The sequence below is a fragment of the Phaseolus vulgaris genome, chromosome 11, assembly GCF_051622355.1.
Source record: "Phaseolus vulgaris cultivar YP4 chromosome 11, ASM5162235v1, whole genome shotgun sequence".
Classification (NCBI taxonomy): Eukaryota; Viridiplantae; Streptophyta; class Magnoliopsida; order Fabales; family Fabaceae; genus Phaseolus; species Phaseolus vulgaris.
Window position 1 is genome coordinate 50332379 of NC_143508.1, and position 21252 is coordinate 50353630.

General features: G+C 28.8%; 1 protein-coding gene and 4 non-coding genes across 6 annotated transcripts; all 5 read left to right on the forward strand.

Annotated features, from left to right (window-relative positions):
* The first annotated feature begins 6693 nt into the window (after nucleotides 1–6693).
* LOC137828108 (protein ZINC INDUCED FACILITATOR-LIKE 1) lies at nucleotides 6694–12774 on the forward strand. 2 transcript variants are annotated; one of them, XM_068634556.2, is made up of 18 exons: nucleotides 6827–6958; nucleotides 7099–7306; nucleotides 7916–7956; nucleotides 8391–8451; nucleotides 8548–8650; nucleotides 8734–8836; nucleotides 8944–8997; nucleotides 9081–9143; nucleotides 9345–9394; nucleotides 9496–9571; nucleotides 9671–9859; nucleotides 9965–10052; nucleotides 11080–11165; nucleotides 11247–11354; nucleotides 11473–11517; nucleotides 11608–11696; nucleotides 12082–12125; nucleotides 12367–12774. In XM_068634556.2, exons 2-18 carry the CDS (start codon nucleotides 7150–7152, stop codon nucleotides 12477–12479), a joined length of 1470 nt encoding a protein of 489 aa, XP_068490657.1. In that variant the 5' UTR covers nucleotides 6827–6958; nucleotides 7099–7149; the 3' UTR covers nucleotides 12480–12774. The 2 variants fall into 2 exon arrangements, with proteins under 2 accessions (XP_068490648.1, XP_068490657.1); XM_068634547.2 differs by having other exon boundaries at nucleotides 6694–7306.
* A 2816-nt stretch (nucleotides 12775–15590) lies between these two features.
* LOC150023350 (signal recognition particle RNA) lies at nucleotides 15591–15894 on the forward strand. The gene has a single exon (XR_016518017.1).
* A 765-nt stretch (nucleotides 15895–16659) lies between these two features.
* LOC137811929 (U2 spliceosomal RNA) lies at nucleotides 16660–16855 on the forward strand. The gene has a single exon (XR_011081198.1). It is a non-coding gene; the product is annotated as a U2 spliceosomal RNA (small nuclear RNA).
* An 893-nt stretch (nucleotides 16856–17748) lies between these two features.
* LOC137811908 (U2 spliceosomal RNA) lies at nucleotides 17749–17942 on the forward strand. Its single transcript, XR_011081194.1, has one exon. It is a non-coding gene; the product is annotated as a U2 spliceosomal RNA (small nuclear RNA).
* Nucleotides 17943–19199: 1257 nt separating this feature from the next.
* On the forward strand, nucleotides 19200–19502 carry LOC150023351 (signal recognition particle RNA). Its single transcript, XR_016518006.1, has one exon.
* Nucleotides 19503–21252: the final 1750 nt, after the last annotated feature.

Genomic DNA, 21252 nt, shown 5'->3' on the forward strand with positions numbered 1-21252 from the left:
TAGTCTTTTAGAAACTAATTTAAAATCTAAAATATTGGTAGCTAAAACATTAAGTTAGATATAAATTTAACAACTATTTTATAAATTTTTATTAATAATAAAAAATACTTTAGATACTAATAATTTTTTTTTTAAGTACATTTTATTTTAATGAGAGTTATGTTTGTTGTTTTCCTCTTCTCTCCTATTCTTTTTGTCATGTTTTTTCATTGTTTTGTTTGTTTTTCTTTCATTTGGTTTATGAATTCTGTTGTTTTGGGTAATATCCAGCACCTTAGCAACTATTGTAGACATGACATTGAACGAAATAATTGGTGAATTCAAAAATGTGTAGGACTTTGAACCTAAATCAATCAATAAAGATATAATAGGTGCCTACATTATTATTCACCTCCAATCTTTTTATATTGTTCTACATTGTTTTCCATCACCAATCTTTTTATATATAATTTTTTAATATCTTACTTGATACTTGAATTGTTAATTTTAGATTTTTCAAAAATTCATATCTTCATTATTTTTATATGTTAGACGCTTAAGATAGAAAACTTGGATTCGCATTTAATATAATTTGTTTGACCAAGATAATTTTGAAATAGATAATAAACATATTTTTTGAACTAAAAACGTTGTGAATATCTCTTTATTTCACAAAACTTACAAATAAAATATTTTTTTTTCAGATATCATATTACTTTTGATTAAACACAATTTAGTAAGTATATATTCTCTAGAGATTTTGTTTTTCAAAATTAACTATCTTAAAACAAAATTTGCTACATCATACCGTCTAATGACCAAAAATTATAGACGCTTAAAGGGTCTATTAAATATTTCAACAACACTATTTTCATCTAATATACAAGTAAACCGTTTAGTTAATTTTGTTATCATCAAAACATAAAATTATAAACTGATAAAAACATAAATGGATGATAAATCGTCTAGTGTCTCAATATATCAATTAGGGTATCAAGAGAAAGATTATCAAAAACCCTTCAACCATGATTATACTTTTGACCATGATTTAGGTTAGAATATTTGAAATAACTTTTTATATATTTGACTTTTTTTAGATTAAGTTAGTATCAAAATTTAATTAAATTCTAGTTGATTTAACTCAATTTGATTTTCTAATTGAAATCCAAATATATATATATATATTAATTATTGATCCTTAACAAAAAAATCTATCAATTTTACTTTTTATGTGTACTAAAGATTTAAATGAGAGCTAAATTTAATTTTCTTTCTTCCAAAATTAAAAAAAAAAATTACCACTCTAAAAAACAATTATTAGAACTCTAGTGAATATAAATTAATGCCCCCAATGTTTACCTTGTCCCACCACCTACCATGCTTTTGTTATTTTTCTTTTACAATCTCTTTTTTTCATATGTCATCTCTTCGACCTAAACTTGTTTTGCTTAATTAATGAAATATGTGGAAACAGCTATTTGATAACTACACCAATACATGTTGAGATGGACACCATAAATTGACCATTTAAAAAAATTAAAGACAAAACAACAAAACAACAGGTCATATGAGAATTAAAAAATTAATTAAACATATTTTTTCCTCGAAAAAATCCTGGTGTTTTATTATAATAACAAAGAAATAAATAATATTAATATTATTAAAAAGAAGAATGATATTAACAACAAAATTGTTATTCCTATAACAACAAAAATTAATCAGTATTAGTGATAAAATAAAATAACATAGTAATAAAAGAAATTTTTTATTTTAAAATTCAAAATAATCTTATTTCAACTATTTTCTTTTATTTTTCTTCAACTAAATAACTTATATTCTCACTATTTTTTTTCCTTTTCACACTAATTCCTTCTTCCTTCGTTTCTTCCCCACTTCATAAAATATACCATCAACTTTTATTTTCATATTTATTACCACTGTACCAAAATACTACACATTATTTTTGAATGATTGGAAACAACTAAGAAAAAGAAAAAAAATAATAATAATAGAAGAGAAGTCAGATGAGTGTCCTACAAAGTTGTTCCACTTGGTAGGGTAGAAAGGGCGAAATCAAACTTGAAAACCTCTCTACACCTTCTTCTGTCCTTTTGTGAGAAGAAAAGTTAAAAAAAGTCACTTACATAAACCTCACATGTTCAAGAAGAAAAAAAAAACAGCATTTAGGGTTTTTCAAAACAAGCTTTCTTGGCAATATTTGTTTGATGGATCAGAATATAAGTGTGAATTTCTACATAAAATATAAATGAGAAAATTGAGAAAATATATGGATTTTTTTTAAATAAAAGATTAATTTTAAAGTTTCCATGAAAACATATTTTTTTTGTTTATATTACTTTATTGTCGTGCCAAATGAGAATACAAGAAGGGAAAAGTTTTGTTGACACCTATACAGTAAATAACACCATTGAACAACTCTTTATAATAATATTATAATATTTTAAATAAATAAAAATAATTAAAATATTAATTTATCTTTTTGTTAAGTGTATGTGTGTACTAAAGAAGGGTGTCAAGGTATTAGGTCCACATAGAATAAACTTGTCACATCAAGAAACTATATTTATAGAGTTGTCATACATTGACATAATGAATAATAGAAAAAAAAAACTTAATACCCTAAAATATTAATATTTTTATTATTTTTATTTATTCTTTAATATAAAATATTATTATAAAGAATTATGAAGTATATTGTGAAGAAAAGTTTTCCTTTCTTCTTTCTCTCCTTTCTTATTTATATGTAATGGCCAGAGTTTATTTTCTTCTTTTGTCCTCTACCATGTCAAAATAACTTTTCCAGTATTACTTTTTAATTCAACGATTTTACTTTTTAATAATTTTTTTTATTTAATAAAATTAATAATTAAATCATTCCCCTTTTATAAATAACAACTATATAATTATATATATATATATTTAAATTTTTTTAATTAATTATTCATGCAAATAATAAAATTATAAACTATATGTATGTTTTAATGTAACAAAATTATAAATATACATCATATTTATATATAATGGTTATTGATTGTGATTGATGAATAAAAGTTACATATTGTAGTAATTTTATAAGAATACAATACTACTTTTATTAGTAATTATTTTATATTAGTGATTTTATATTTTTCAAATAAATAATCAGTATTTTAATTTTATTTTTTATTTAGTTTTCTTTTGATTTACTTATTATTTTTTTTCACCCAAGCAATAGTTAATAATTTCTGTAAGTAATTGAAAGCTATACAATATTTTGAGATAAACTACAAATTCTTAAATGCATCAGATATTATCAACTTGATCCTTTTTAAAATTACAATTTAGTTCATGAAACATGAAAACATAAATTTATAAAAATATAAATGATCATAAACCATGTAGTGTCTCAAAAGACTAATCTCCATATCATTTATGATATAAAAAAAACTACCCCTCTAAAAAACCCTATTAGAACTCTATTGAATATAAACTAATCCCAAATCTTTACCTTGTCCCACCACCTACAATTACCATGTTTATGTTGTTTTTCTATTACAATTTTGTTTTAATATGTCATCTCTTTCACATAGACTTGTCTTTTGCTTAATTAATGAAATAACTTTTTCCTACAATTTTCATTGTTTACAATATTCATAAAGAACATCTTCTCTAACTTCCTTAGTCAAACTATTCAACAACAAAAATTGCAGCTACTTGTTTCCTGAAATAAACCAAAAAATATTAATATCCCAATCCTAAAAAATCAAACAAAAATACATAACCATAAATGAAAGTGACTTGCATTTCAGTGAGCATCTCCATAATTTTTTTCTTGTATTCTTTGAACTATGAGAAGCAACAAAGTTATTTCATTTTGATCCTTTTTTTTTTATTCAATTTATAATGAATAAAAATATGTGGAAATAACATATTTGATAACTTCACCAACTCATGTTGATATGGACACCATACACGTACACACGTCAACACTTATAAAAACCTAGTAACGACATTCACATTTAAAAAAAAAAATTAAAGACTCGTTTACACCATTTATACTTTTATTTTCTTATCTAGCACTCTTTTATTTTTATTTCTCTATCTAATACCCTTTTATTTTTATTTCCCTATCTAACATCATTTATTTTTTATTTTCCTATCTAGCATCATTTAAAAAATAAATAAATAATAAATTAAAAAAATGATAATTCTAATTTTGAATGCATTAAAAAATAAATATTTTTAATGTTTAAAATAGTTAAAAATATAATTAATGAATAAATAAATGAGTTTTTACAAAATAAAAAAAAAGTAATAAATTTTTAGTTTGAAAATTATTTTTTTTAAGAAAAAATAAAATAAAAAATTAAACTCTACAACAACATAAAAGTTGAATATATAAACATAAATTAATATTTATTTTTATTATTATTGATTATGTAATTATGTTAATTTTAAGTAAAAAATACAGGACATAATTATAAAAAAACTAAGTTGAATAAGAACTGATATGGACATAAGTGAGCAATATGATAAAACAAAAAAATGTTCATATTGTCAAACACCAGGACACACATAAAAAAACATGTCTGAACATTACTGGATTGTGCACTTTTCGTCATTAATTATGTTTCATTTCGCACAAAATATTTAATGTACCATCGAAAAAAATATTAAATGAATGATCATCTTTCATTTATTTTCCTTTTCATGATCAACATATACCTATTTCATATCGCCTTATATCTCTTATATTTATCTTATTTGGATTTTTTTTATATCTTTTATCTTTATCTTATTTTATTTTGCATTTATTTTATAACTTTTATGTTTTTAGTTATTATTTTCTGTCATTCTTTATTTATTTCTGTTTTTTGTTTTTATTTTATTGTTGCTGTTTTTATTTTCTAGACTTATTTATTTTTGCATTTTTCTTCTTCTCATTTTTAAGCATTAATTAATTATAACATTTGCATTAGTTTTTTTTAAGGATTTTGCATTTAAGGTAGATACTTCAATATTATTTGTGTGTCCACTATTAATTAATACTAATTAACTTTGTTTTTTTTTATAATTATGTCATGTATTTTTTACTTGAAATTAACATAATTACATCACCAATAATAATAAAAATAAATACTAATTTATGTTTATAGATTCAACTTTTATGTTGTTGTAGGGTTTAATTTTTTATTTTCTTCATTCTTAAATAAAATAATTTTAAACTAAACATTTTAAATTTATTACTTTTTATTTTTATTTTGTAAAAACTCATTTATTTATTTATTAATTATATTTCTAACTATTTTAAACATTAAAAATATTTATTTTTTAATGCATTTAAAATTAAAATTATAAAAGAAATTAATTTATTATTTATTTATTTATTTATTTTTGAAATGGTACTAGATAGAGAAATAAAAACAAAAGGGTATTAGATAGGGAAATAAAAACAAAATGGTAAAAGTGTAAATGGTGCTAGATAGGAAATTTACCGAAAAGCAAAACAACAAATCATATGGGAATTAATAAATTATTTAAACCTATTTTTTCTCGTAAAAATCCTGGTTTTTTATTATAATAACAGACAAAGAAATAATATTAATATTTTTATAAGAAGAATGATATTAATAACAAAATTGTTATTACTATAACAACAAAAATTAATAAATATTAGTGATAAAATAAAATAACATAGTAGTAAAAGAATATTTTTATTTTTAAATTCAAAATAATCTTATTTCAACTATTTTCTTGAATTTGTCTTCAACTAAATAACTTCTATTCTCACTATTTTTTTTTCCTTTTTACTCTTATTCCCTTTTCCTTCAGTTTTTTCCCACTTTATAAAATATATCATCAACTTTTATTTCTTATATTTCTTACCACTACCAAAATGCAGTACAGGACAACGATATTTTTACATTCTAATTTTTTCCAATTGTAAGATAGAAGTGAGAATAAAAATAAATTCTAATTTTCCTCAATCTTCAGGACATTAAAAAAAGCAGTATCAAAACAAACTTGCTTAGTTTATATTTTATATTTATATTTTTCGAATAAATAATCATTATTTAAATTTTATTTCTCATTCTTTTTCTTTCATTTCCTTATTATTCTTTTTCACCAAACCAATAGTTAATAATTTTTACAAGTAATGAAAGCCAAACAATATTTTGAGATAAATTAAAATTCTTACATGCATAAGATATTATCAACTCAATCCTTTTAAAAAATGTTATGATTTAGTTCCTAGATTTGTAGAAAGTTTCACAATAAGTGTTGTTTCTATCTTTTTTAAAAAAAAAAATCTTTTTATTTTTATTTTAAAGACACTAAACAACATTTTTTTATTAATGCAATAATCTATCTGTATTTTTTAGACAGACTAAATCAAATTTTTCATTTTTACAAAACTAAATTTAGAGCATATATAAGGTATTCACTTACTTGGTCAAACATTTACCATCTTTTGAGAAAGATCAAAGATCAAACAAGTTGAACTAAAAACGTGTTTAAAACCAAAAATTAAACATGTTCTACAAATTTTAATTCGAACCTTACCTAGTCAAATTAGAGCCATAGATTCGATTCACTTCAAACGATGGAATTAATCCTGTTTGACAATTATGTTGTCTTCACTTCCGACATCGTTCTGTTCTTGTTCCTATCTTTTCTCTTTTGATGTAAGACCCCTTTGTTTTGTTATTACTTATTTTCTTTGTTTTAATGCTAAACATGAGGTTAGATACATAGATTCAAAACCTTCATACCCAATAACAACTCTTTCTTACAGAACTTTTCCACCTTCATCATTGCCTTCTTTGCACATTTTTTTCACCGTGACGTGTGCAATGATGCCACTAGTTTTGTTCGTCTACGGCTCTGTAGAGTAATTGTCATGTGCCATCATATAACACGTGAGAGAAAACAGAGTTTGTGTTGTCTTGTTCCTACCTTAGCATTATAGCGAGCACGGGTACTATAGGTTCTCCTTTGGTTGTGTCCGTGTTTACGTTTGTTTCCTCAACCTGTGATTCTCCATTACGTGCTTCAAAACAAAGTGGCCATCTTTTCTGATAATCTTTTCTGGGTTTGAATGGTTGATGCATGTAAAAGGAAAGAGGGACCTGAGTGAAACAAGTTGCAGGGTGCTGTTCAATCACAGACATGGGAGAGGAAAACGTTAAGCAGCCATTGTTGAGGAGGAAGAAGTACTACGAGAACTGCCCCGGTTGCAAAGTGGATGAAGCCAAAGAGTTGAGTGAGGGACAAGGTGTACCCGTTAAAAATCTTGTTATCATTTGGATATTGGTGGTGTCTAATGGTAAACATTTCACTATATTTTGAGCATTTTAACTTCTGGAAAAGTTGGTTGTCCCTGTTTTGTGTTGTTGGTGCGACTTTTGAGGTGTTTGTGAGTGCAATGTTTTGCTAATGCTACTGTTCTAACTTCTAACTCAATGTTTAGATTCCTTAACTTCCTGTTAACTGTGAAAGGGCCTTTCTCATGAGAATGATCTAACTTTTTTCACTGCTCTTATCTTCTTTTGCAACAGATTTGCCTATAGGGGTTGCTAAAAGTTCAAACTTTGGTGCTTATTCAAAACTGAAACTGAATATATAAAGTTGACACGTTACCTTAACAGTTAATCTTAAGCTAAAACTGCAATACAAGTATTTTTCTTGGAGAAAATTGAGAAAAGGACCCCCTTTAATGATGTCTGATTAAGTTGACGTGATTATTTCATCTTTATCTTGAATGTGTGATATTGTGTAGCTTGGCTAAAAAGAGCAGTGCCTTCTGATACCATAATATTTTGAAAAGAAAATCATCATTTGTTTCTTTGTTTTACCAGTTGGCATTATTCTGTTTCTCTCACTCATTTGAAACTGCTTAGTGTACTCTGATGTGACTTTATTTTGTTCTCTGCAGCACTGCCTATATCATCTCTCTTTCCGTTCCTTTATTTCATGGTGAGTTTAGCTATCAATTGAACTCAATTGTGACATTATTCGAGGTTCTATGAATACATTTATTTGAGTGCTTAAGCATCATTTTCAGCTTTTATTTACTTTGTGTTCATAACTTTAAATTGAAGATTTAAAGGGAACCTCTGGTAAATCCTCACAACATCTCCCTGGCATTTCAAAACTGAATCTAAGTATCAACTCACTTAATAATCATCATTTTTAGGCATAATATAAAAAAATGGTTTCACAATATTGGAGTACTACACTGATAAATTGCATGCCAAAGTCAATTTTTAAGTGGTTACTGTTCTCCGTTCTGCTTTGTCATTTTTTATGAAATACTTACAAAACCAAATCTGTGATTAATGTTTAACTTCATGTCATGGATTCGCATAATACACATCACGATTACTCAAAAATGAAACATTTATTTTCAGGTAAGGGATTTTAATATTGCGAAAACAGAAGCTGATATTAGTTATTATGCTGGTTATATCGGTAAGATCACTTCTGTTATTTTCAGTTTTTTTGAGTCTTCAACAATCCTTGTAAGTTACTTATTAGGGAGGCTCTGTATGATAAAAAATGTTGCAGGTTCTTCATTCATGCTTGGAAGATGTTTGACATCTGTATTATGGGGAGTTGTTGCTGATCGCTATGGTAGAAAGCCTGTAATTGTTATAGGGGTTGTTGTAGTGTAAGTATATCTGTCAATGAATTGGTGCTTTCTTTATATTTGTGTACAGCTTCCTATAATTCTCAATGCTTACTTTATTTCAGTGTCATTTTCAACACACTATTTGGCCTTAGCACAAGTTTTTGGATGGCTGTTGTTACGAGATTTCTTCTGGGAAGTTTAAACGGTATGCTTGGACCAGTGAAGGTATCACATTTTAACACCAAATAGTTAGCAGTTTCATATATTCCATGTTCAATCTGGTTCAAACTTTCTTTATACATGTCTGTTTTCCTAACTCCTTTTCTTAACAGGCCTATGCCACTGAAATTTTCCGAGAAGAACACCATTCTCTAGGACTCTCAACTGTTAGCATCATCATCTCTTTTATACTATTAGTTCTTGGAACTACATTTCCACAATAATAATTCAAAGTGTGATTTGCTTTTAGGTCAGTGCAGCTTGGGGCACAGGTTTAATCATTGGCCCAGCATTGGGAGGCTATTTGGCTCAGGTACTTTCTATACTCTTCACTTTTTAATATTGCTATCAGAGTGATTTTAGGAGCCTTAGCATGAGGGAATGTGTCATCTAGAAAAAATGGCCTCATGTATGTTTTTTTTTACATTTTACACTGATAAGTACTCAAGTTTCTGTGTAAGTGTGCACATTTATCACTTGTTTATCTAATACTTTGGGAATATTTTCATTGTAGCCAGTAGAGAAGTACCCACATATATTTCCAAAGGGTTCCTTTTGGGATAAGTAAGTGGAGTTTGGATTCAATTTTCCTCTCTTCTTTGTCTTTTTATCCTTTTAATGATGCTCTGATTTTCATTTACCAAAACATATAAATCATTGTGCAGGTTTCCATACTTCTTGCCCAACCTTGTAATATCAGTATTAGCATTTATAGTGATTATTTGCTGCTTCTGGATTCCGGTATGTTTCTAAGGTTCTTCATTGATTACATATGTTTCTATCTTCTTTATGTTCTGTGGCTTTTTAGTCTTGTAACAATTTTATGATGACTTTTTACAGGAAACACTTCACAACCACAGTTCTAGCGATGAGTCCATAGACGATGCTGAAGCTTTAGAAAATGGAAACAGTGGAGCTGGCACTGACATGACAATCCAAAAGAATGAAAACCTCCTCCTGAATTGGCCCTTAATGTCATCTGTCATAATTTATTGTGTTTTCTCACTTCATGATATTGCTTATCAAGAGGTATCACTCTATGCATTTCATTTGATATATGTTGTTTAGATTTTCCTGATTTTTATTCTTTTTGTGTTTTAAGTGAACAACATCGATTCATCTTGCTTTCTTTAGGTTTTCTCATTATGGGCTGTGAGTCCTCGAAAGCTGGGGGGTTTGAACTTCTCAACAAATAATGTTGGCAATGTTCTTTCAATAACAGGTGCATCTCTGGAACTAACAATTGATGATGCTTATTACTCTTCACCTTCCTAACTTTTCATCAGCAAAGATTGCACACAAATTTTATGCATTTACATGAGGCGTGTAATTTCCTTCTGGGGTTGTTCTTATTTTGTGTGTCTTGTTGAATGAATTTTACTGATTTGGATTGCCAAACTTTGTTCAAATAATGTTTAGTCATGTCTTGTTCATTTCCATAACTTCGTTTTGAGAATGACTTCTTTGAACTGCGGTCATGTTCCGAATGTGGCTTTGTAAATTCACATATGTTATAGACATAACAAATATCAACTCTTTCTGTGCTAAATGTATGGTGAAAATTACTTTGATCTCAAAAGGTTAGTAATTCAACTATTTATTCAGTTGGTCAATCTGAAGTCATATGATAATAGTAAATCTATTCGAAGCTCTATTACTTGCCAAAATTTTCTAGTTACAACACCAAGATGCTATATCTTTTACTGCTTTTACTGCAAAGTTCTTGTATCTTTTTCTTTATAAAAGAGGAAGCATGAAAGATAGGCTAATTTAGTGATAAACAAATAATTAGTCATTATATTGACTAAGTTAGATATTACTTTATAAACTAAAAGATTATTATAATCTAAAGTTGTTCTTATTATTAATACAAATTTATGAAGTAGTCTCTAAATTGGTATCTAACATTAGTTACAAAGTTTTAGTTAACTACTTTAGATTTTAACTTTATAAATTCCTTATTAATAATATAAACTACTTTAAATATAAATGACTATTTTATTTATAAAATAGTATCTAACTTAGTCAATATAATGTTTAATTATTTTTTGTTTCTAAATTAGTTTATATTTAATGATTTTCTTGTACTTGTTCCTTTAGTTCTATACTTTTACAAAATTGTTTGCATTTTGGGTTTGAGAGTGGTAGAAAGATTTTTGGATTTGGTGTTGATCTTTATTGTCCTATTGTACAATTGATAGTTTGTATAATTACTTACTCACTTCTCAAATGTTTTATCAAATGTTCAGGTGCTACACTTATAATTTACCAACTTTCGGTCTATCCATCTATTGAAAGAGCTTGTGGAGCTGTTGGAATTGCCCGCATTACAGGGGTTAGTTTTCATCAAATTGTAGCTATTATTTCGTTTTTAACATTTCAATTTTTTTGTTATCTGAAGTTTTTCCATATGCAGATGTTATCAATACCTCTTTTGCAAAGCTACCCCCTCATAGCATTGTTGTCTGGCGTAGCACTAACCATAGTCATAGTTATTGCTTCAATTCTAAAGAATATTCTGTCTGTAAGTGCACCTCTTTGTTTATTTAATTGTTTATCAGTGATTTTGAGTGTTCAAATTGACTCAGAAAAGTTCTGTATGTTACAAATTTGACTGATTGTACTCTTTTTGTTGGATTTAGACCACCATTATAACTGGTTTGTTCCTCCTACAAAACCGAGCAGTGGTAAACTTTTTGAATTATTGCAATTTTTATTGGTTGAGACTATTTGTTGATGGAACTGTAACATATATGACATATTCATTTGGAAAACAGGAACAACACCAAAGAGGGGCAGCTAATGGCATTTCTATGACTTGCATGTCTCTATTCAAAGCAATTGGCCCTGCCACAGGTGGTGCAGTGTGAGTGTTCCTGTGACATGTTCAGCTTTTATTGCACTTACATGTCAGTTCAAAAAATGTCAAATATACTTGCATGTTAATACACAGGTTTTTCATTTGATCTGTCTATAATAACACAGAAGAGTAATCTAATTCATCTGTTTATGATATGGTTTTTTCATAGTGAACTAGATTGAAAGATATAGGTAGCACATTACCTGTCAATGTATCCCTTGACCCTTGTTGGCATAGAATCATATTTAACAGAAATTACTCCACTCCACTTTGATCCATTAGCAGTTGAAAAGTTTTCATTAGTAGTTCTTAACCACATACTTTCTTACCACAAGTATCATATACTTTAAGAATTCTCTCCTATTCTCTTATATGATGATGATGAATGCAGATTAACTTGGTCACAGAAGAGGATGGATGCTTCATTCCTCCCTGGTATGATACTCACCCAATTTATTTGACTATAATAACAGAAGCTTTTTATCTGTGTGCACATGAGATATTGCATGTTTTTCTATTATCAAAACGCAGAACAAGATATGCTTGAGTAGCAGTATGCATGTGGTGGTATAATTAAGTACTGTCTAGCTAGAGACCATGATGTCAATGTAGTTGTTAAGAGCATTGGTTCTTTTGCTAGGAAGTTACTTACTGATTTACATGTGTTTGAATGCAGGAACCAATATGGTGTTCTTTGTTCTGAACATAATTGAAGCAGTTGGAATAATAATGATGTTCAAACCATTCCTTGCTCAGAAGAAGAAAACACAATCAGATCAGTTACACTGATATAGCATCTCCATGGAATGTTGCTAACTAGATGCATGAACTGTCATATTGAAGTTAAATTAAGGGAACCAATTCAATCTGTAACTTGCCTTAAAATAGTAAGGAGAAAGCTAGCGAAAGGCCAATTAAGCCTTACACCCCATTTTTTTTTCTTCAATTGTTTCAATGTAGTAGTATAATATACTTTTGTGACTAGTATACCCTACAATTATATACTACTTATTTGTTATTATAATACAATATTATTTATGACTACATATTTGTTATTACAATACAATACTCTTTTAATTTCGATGTATTTTCTGATTTAAGGTGTTCTTAGACATTAAGCAAATCAATACATCAGTTAATAACTAACTTTTGTTTTGTTCTAAAACGACCTTACAATTTTCTATGTTTCAATCTTTGCAATTATTTCACATTTAATCAGACAATTATTACATTCTTTCATATCACATGTAACAAGATATGTTCTTTATGAATACATAAAATTCCAAGGGGTTACTTTTCCACCTAATTGGTAGTTTGTGATGCATAGTTAAGCAAAAATGAAAGAATTTAGATTCATGTTTGGTGTGTTTTTTTTTGTTTTGTTTCAACACAGCACTCATCTTAATTTCCCTATTACATCCTTTTTACTTTCTGGTTATTTTTTATAATTGTTCACTTTAATTGATTTCCTATCTCAATATAGTTTTAGAAGAAATGCACCAGTGCAGAATGTTTGGCATGAAGCATAAATATTGAAAGTTAAGTGTGTAATGCATCATGGAAACATCAGGAATATTCAGTTTCAATTTCAATATCATTGAGATTATTTTTTCTGTCAGTAATTCTTTAGTTGTATCAGAAGAATTCATCTTATTATGAAATAAAATGAGAATAGAAAAGACATTTTAATGAGAATAGAAAAGACATTTTGTGAATACTAGAAAATTGGCATATACAATATTTTAACAGTTTCAAACATTTATGCTGTGTTTGGATTTGTGGAGAGGATTTGAGAAAAGAAGAGAAAGTGAATTTATGAGGATTAGAGAAAATATGAAGTTGTTTGGATTAAAGGAAAATAAAGTTGATTTGTGATGATGATTTATTAAAATTTGTGAGTGATGTAATAGTTAAGAATTTAAAAATTATTTTAAATAATGTAAGTTTACAAATTTATCTTTGTTGTTAAAAATTATTTAAATAATAAATTATGATATATTATTTTTAGATTTGAGTTAAGTAAATTTTTCTAATATATAATGTTCATAATTATTTGTATTTTTTAATAAAAAATTAAGAATAAAAAATATTTTGTGTTAAATTAAAATAAATTTATTAAATGTATTAAAATTTATGAGAATAATATTTATTATTATATACATTTCTTATTTTATATAACTATAAAGAATTTATGATATTATAATTGTATTTTATTATTTTTATTATTTCTTATTATATGTTATAATTAATAGTATAATTAAATATTTTTAAAATTATGAAGTAAATTTATATAATAATTAATTTTATATTATATATTATAATAAAATTCATACACAAATATTTTTACCATCTCTCCACTCTCAAACCCACTAAATCAAACACAACAAAAAGTTAATGTTTCCTCCCTTATCATTGGGCATACCTAAAACAACACCCTATTAATCACTTTGTACCATATCTTAAAGGACAAATTAGGATTTTTGTCTTGTACAATTCATCCAATTATGCTATATTTCGTACCATCGAATAAAAGGACAGAAATCTTTTAAAATTGAGCGGTGCAAACTTTATGGTAATTATATCCCACATCAAAAAGAAAAAAAGAAAATGAAAACAAAATTGTTTATAATTTCACTGACAAGATGTAGATTGCTATGCTAAATGAATCTTGCTTGTGGTTCTCACGGGAACATTAAATGTGATGGAACAACACGAAGACTGGACTCTGCACTATAGTTGAGAAAATCTTTTAGATTTGTAAAGAAAATTTTAAATATATTTATATTATTATATAATTAATTATTTATTTATAATTTACTTTTATCACACTTTTTCTACCAATCATTCATCAAACCCTAACATTGCATTTGGGGTTGGAGGGAGAGGAAATATACACCTGCTGATGCTATTGTCTTTGTGATGATAAATGGTTATATGTTGTTTTACTCTTCCATAATTGCATAAAATAATTGAGTTTTATACTTCAACTGCATCAGTCTCACCAACTTCGAGTGCATTGAAAAGACATCATCCTACCTAATAAGATATTCAAACAGGTCATTTCTTAAAAGTGTGGGATGTGTTTGAGGTGGGTTATCAGACTTTTGATTAAGATCAAGTATATAGCATCTGTTCTTATAAATTTAATATATGATATGATATATGAATCATATGATATTAAATTAATATTTTGAATGAGAGGATCAACAACAACAGTAACTTGCTACAGAGGCTTTTGAGCTTCTCACTCAAAACAGTTCAATTTTTTTTAATTTGTAATTATATATTAGAATACAAATGATCTTTGATTTACAATCATCAGTTTTTTATTATTGAGAAGATTTTAAAATAGGTATTTGGCACAAACTGAAACTATGGAAGGATGTTGACCACCTCCTACATAACTAAAAAGTCAACATGAAAGTTCAGTTTCAAATTCTGTAGTAACAGAAAAATTCATCATATTATGAAATGACAATAGAAAAAGACATTTGGTGAATACTAGACAAATTTGAAGTGAATGATAGTAGGCTAAAAATTAGGATATTTTGTCTTTTATTTATACAATTATTCTATATTTCATAAAAAAAGGACAATTCTTTCAAAACTGAGTATAGTATTTTCACTGACAAAATGTCAGATTGTTGAGTTGAGCTTGTGACCAAGTGGGAGCATTAATGTGATGTAACAACATTGAAGCTTGCTGGGTCTATAACTTTGTTGGAAGATGCATTTTTTTATATGTTTTATCATCTCATTAATGAGTAGATGCAGAGAGAAAATTTAATTACTCAGATTTAGGTACCATTAGAGAAAAAAAAAATAGCACTTTTTTCAGAAGACTTAGCCTGATGCCAACAACAATTACAACAACTAACTTCACTGACAAGAGGTCAGATTGCTGAGCTGAGTTACTCCAGCTTGTGACCCAAGTGGGAGCATTGCTGTGATGGAACAACACTGAGGCTTGCTGGGTTTGGGCTTGTTTGCAATATGTTGGCCTGTCCACTCCAAGTTGAGAGTTGGGTCTTGTGACTTTAGTGAAGGCTAAGGTCTCTTGGCTCTTAGAATGGAGGGCACAGCGTGAGGCTGGTTTCACAGAGCAGCGACCACCTCCCACTCCCAACAGTGGGAGGGATCGCAGGCTGCAGCAACCTCAGTCCTTAATGGCCTGGTCAGCCCAGTCTGCTGGACTATCACTTTTTTTTTTCAAAATCTGTTCATTGTACACATGTTGTTGCAAGGAGTCTGAATGATTAGGTGATTCTCGTACTGATAAATTAAATATAACTATGGTTTCTGCACCACATTTAATTTTCTGATTAAAAATGTGTATGACATCTTATACTTAATACTTAATTATTTAAAAAGATAAATATATTTTAAAATTATATAATTTAAAACGTGATTATGATTAGTATAAGCATGTTGAATGCTCTGCCTCTCCTCTCATCCACCAATAAAAATATTAAACTTATTACTGCTAAATTTATTGGTTCTTCTCATTTATAATCTCATTAATTCTCCTCTCATCCACCAATAAACTGCTAAATTTTGTTTCTGCTCACCATTGATTTACTTTGCACAACCATTTTACTGAACTCTGGCCTTAACTACTCTATGCTTGATGTCAATGGAGTGAGAAAAAAATATAGAAAAGAGGGTTGAAAATGAAATTTTATTACATGTTGATTTCAAAGCCTTAGTTTCAAAGTATAGTTTGTGTCTATCAGTATATGCAAAAGAAAACTGCACCAAGATATATTTATCAGTTGTGCACAGAGAACAAATCTTTAATCACCACCCAAACATAGATGTAACCCAATAGCATTACAGAGATATCAAATCTTAAATATAAACTGAAAAGAAATCCTGCATATGATCATCTCCCATGTCCCACATTAGTCAGAACTCTGACAAGTATCTGGAGCTCAGAAAATAAAAACTCTGCACTTTCAATGTTAAAAGCATACCTTTCTCGGCCTTTTGGCTAAGATCAAGTGTAGTATCTGTTCTTATCAGTTTAATATCTGATATGTGGATCATTGGTTCACACGATATTAAATTAATATTTTGAGGGAGAGTGTCCATTACAGTAGCTTGCTATTGGGACTCTTAGGCATCGCTCTTGTTTTGCACTATTGCAAGAGTATGGTGCATCCCACTCTAAACAAGTTTTTAGAATGTTTACGAATGGGTTCTTTTGTTTTACATGTCAATCACCTTTTTTTAGTTGTAAGGTAGTTGATAACATTTGGCAGTTGAGTGATTTTTGGATAGGAAAATCCTTGAGGGTTCTACACTTTTGAAATTATAAGTATGTATAATGTGATAAGGTTAGGAACAGTTTTATTTATAGGAAAATGTGGATGGTAATTGATTAGGGTATTTAGGAGAGGTTTTTGCATTGGTACAGAAACATAGTTGCTTACCCTAAACCTTGTGATATAGGGTACAGTCCAGAGCAAAAATGTTGGTAGCTGAGAATTCTGTCTCCACCAAGAATCTTTGATTCCAGAACATCTTTCTGAATCCGTTTATTTTTTTTCCAACCTCCTCTTTCATTTTTTTTCCAGAACAGATTTTTTTTTTTTTTTGTTATATAGATTCCAACAGTGAACAAGGTTAAATACAGCAAACAGCATTTTAAATTAAGATAAACAGTGATTGCTAAAGTTCACCAACAGAAGATTTAAAATATAGCAAACAACAAATATTAAATATAATAAACAACAGACTTAAAATAGAATTAAAATGCAAAAAAATACTAAATACTACAACAATATTTAAAAAAAAAAATTATTTTTACAAACAAGTATTTTCATACTGCAAATATATTACTGCAACTAGCATCTTTGTAGAACAAAATTAAATTACTGTATATACACTTTCTAGAAAGAAATTACATATAACAGTTCAAAGAATTGGTGCATTATAAAATGATACATATCCAATTATTTTCCTCAAGCATTGTTGAACATAAGCCCCACATTCCTTAGAACTCTGACAATAACTGGAAGGCAGAATATAAAAGCAGAACACTTAGATAGTCATACTCATACCTTTCTCGGCCTTTTGGCTAAGATCAAGTGTAGTATCTGTTCTTATCAGTTTAATATCTGATATGTGAATCATTGATTCACACGATATTAAATTAATTTTTATGGGAGGGGGCCAATTGCAGTAGCTTGCTACTGAGGTCTTCAATCATTGTCTTTGCTTTGCACTACTGCAAAGACCGGTGCATCCCACTAAATCAGTTTAATTTCTTATTAATTTTGTATGGTTCTTATATTGCTTATAAAAGCTAGTGTATCCAACAAGATCAGTTAAAAATTCTATAACTTATGCTTATATTTCTGTATGGCATAATTTCTTCATTGCTTCTGTATAGCCTAATTTCTGCATTATTTCTGTATAGCTTAATATCTGCTTTATTTCTGTATAGCTTAATTTCTGTATAAGCTTATATTTCTGCATTACTTCTGTATAAGCTTATATTTCTGCATTACTTCTGTATAAGCTTATATTTCTGCATTACTTCTGTATAGCTTATACTTCTGTATAGCTTATATTTCTGCATTACTTCTGTATAGATTATATTTCTGCATTGTAGTTAGTTAGTTATTTAACAAGGGTCATGTGATGTGTGTATAATTTATACTTTTGTTTTTTTGGTTAAGTTCATGATGTGTATTATTTATATTTTGCTATGCTGTTTTTTTTTTCAACACAATTCTCTATTACATCCTTGTTTATACGTTTTTTTTTCTAATTGTTCACTTTTATTGTTTTCCTCTATCTTTCCAGACTAAAACAATGTAGGGATGTGATCACTTCCCACAAGATTTCAGGTTACAAAATTTATACAAAACAATTTCAAATAGTTTCTGTAACTTCTGAATGATACTAAGTAAAAGTCCTTTAAGGAACTAATTTGCTCAAAGAATAAGAATCTTAGGTTTTTAAAGAAATGCACCAATTCTATGGAATGTTCAACTGTTTAACTATTGTTTGACATTGTGCATAAATATTGAAAGTTCAATGTGTATGACATATATATCAATGCAGAATGTTTGGCATGATGCATAAATATTGAATATGTTCAGTGTGTATTGTATATAAGGGCGTCAAAATGTCTGACATGGAAAACATTATAAAAGTTTCTATCCGTAATTCTTTAGTTGAGTCAGAAGAATTCATCTTATTATGAAATGAAATGGTAGTAAAGAAGACATTTTGAGAATACCAGAAAGTTACAGAGAATGCTGACATATGCAATATTTTAACAGTTTCAAACATTTAATCACTATGTACCAGATCTTAGGATACAGATTAAGATCTTGTCATCCTCAAAATACATCCAACTATTCTATATTTCATACATATGTAAAAAAGACATTTTCAAATTGAGTGGTTACACTGCAAACTTTATGCTAAATATATCCCACATCAGAAAGAAAATGAAACAAAAGTGTGTTTATAAATTTACTGACAAGGTGTCAGATCGCTGAGCTGGGTTACTCCAGCTTGTGACCCAAGTGGGAGCATCAATGTGATGGAACAACAATGAGGCTTGCTGGGTTGGGCTGTGTTTGCAAATTGCTGGCCTGCCCATTCCAAGTTGAGAACTGAGTTTGTGACCTTGGTGAAGACTAAGGCCTCTTGTCTCTTAGAGTGGAGGGCACAGCGTGAGGCTGGTTTCACAGAGCAGCGATCACCTCCCATTCCCAACAGTGGAAGGATCACATGCTGCTGCATCCATGGTTCAGTATGGCCTAGTGAGTCTATTCTGCTTGGACCATCACTTTTTTTTTTAGCTTTACTTCTTCTGTCAATGTTTAAAAAGTTTGGACCTATAAAGTATGAAGTACTAACTTACATCTAAACTTTCTATTATTTCAAAGTGCCTCTGCATACTTGGAGGCATATCAGCAAAATAATACCTTGAGAATACTTTTATTTTTTCCAAACTCTTTGTCCTTTTCATTCCTTATCCAGTCACGCCGCTTATCACTCCATTGTCTCGGTGTTCCATGAAGGATAAAACGGAGTTGATATCTCCAGTCATGTAGCACATCGGTGTTGTTATGCCTTTTATATTAATTTACTGAAGTTAAGGAGCAAGAACTTGATTAGGATATGTAATAGACTTGCTAAAGATTTTTGTTTGGCCTCAATGGCTACTAAGGTTTGATGATGAGAATGACTACAACCATCAATATATTGGATCATATGACCTTGGCTCTCCATATTGATTCATGGACAGTATGAAATTCTTGTAGACAGCAAAAGGTCCATTGAAAACAGAAGCCTCAATAACCCAAGCGTTGATCAAAGAATCAAATTTGGACACAACAACTTCGGATAGTTTCTGTAAATTTGATAGCCTAGAGTAATTCCTACTTTAAAAACTAAAACCACTACCCTAGAAGCATAACTTTCTATTATTTCAAAGTGCCTCTGCATACTTGGAGGCATATCAGCAAAATAATACCTTGAGAATACTTTTATTTTTTCCAAACTCTTTGTCCTTTTCATTCCTTATCCAGTCACGCCGCTTATCACTCCATTGTCTCGGTGTTCCATGAAGGATAAAACGGAGTTGATATCTCCAGTCATGTAGCACATCGGTGTTGTTATGCCTTTTATATTAATTTACTGAAGTTAAGGAGCAAGAACTTGATTAGGATATGTAATAGACTTGCTAAAGATTTTTGTTTGGCCTCAATGGCTACTAAGGTTTGATGATGAGAATGACTACAACCATCAATATATTGGATCATATGACCTTGGCTCTCCATATTGATTCATGGACAGTATGAAATTCTTGTAGACAGCAAAAGGTCCATTGAAAACAGAAGCCTCAATAACCCAAGCGTTGATCAAAGAATCAAATTTGGACACAACAACTTCGGATAGTTTCTGTAAATTTGATAGCCTAGAGTAATTCCTACTTTAAAAACTAAAACCACTACCCTAGAAGCATAACTTTCTATTATTTCAAAGTGCCTCTGCATACTTGGAGGCATATCAGCAAAATAATACCTTGAGAATACTTTTATTTTTTCCAAACTCTTTGTCCTTTTCATTCCTTATCCAGTCACGCCGCTTATCACTCCATTGTCTCGGTGTTCCATGAAGGATAAAACGGAGTTGATATCTCCAGTCATGTAGCACATCGGTGTTGTTATGCCTTTTATATTAATTTACTGAAGTTAAGGAGCAAGAACTTGATTAGGATATGTAATAGACTTGCTAAAGATTTTTGTTTGGCCTCAATGGCTACTAAGGTTTGATGATGAGAATGACTACAACCATCAATATATTGGATCATATGACCTTGGCTCTCCATATTGATTCATGGACAGTATGAAATTCTTGTAGACAGCAAAAGGTCCATTGAAAACAGAAGCCTCAATAACCCAAGCGTTGATCAAAGAATCAAATTTGGACACAACAACTTCGGATAGTTTCTGTAAATTTGATAGCCTAGAGTAATTCCTACTTTAAAAACTAAAACCACTACCCTAGAAGCATAACTTTATGTTGTTCCATTTTT

What these genes read in the sequence shown, in the direction of transcription:
- LOC137828108 (XM_068634547.2), top strand. Translation starts at nt 7,150, where the DNA reads ATGGGAGAGGAAAACGTTAAGCAGCCATTGTTGAGGAGGAAGAAGTAC. An exon ending in AAGGGTTCCTTTTGGGATAA is followed by an intron (nt 9,395 to 9,495) that starts GTAAGTGGAGTT and finishes ATCATTGTGCAG; the next exon opens with GTTTCCATACTTCTTGCCCA. An exon ending in CAATGTTCTTTCAATAACAG is followed by an intron (nt 10,053 to 11,079) that starts GTGCATCTCTGG and finishes TCAAATGTTCAG; the next exon opens with GTGCTACACTTATAATTTAC.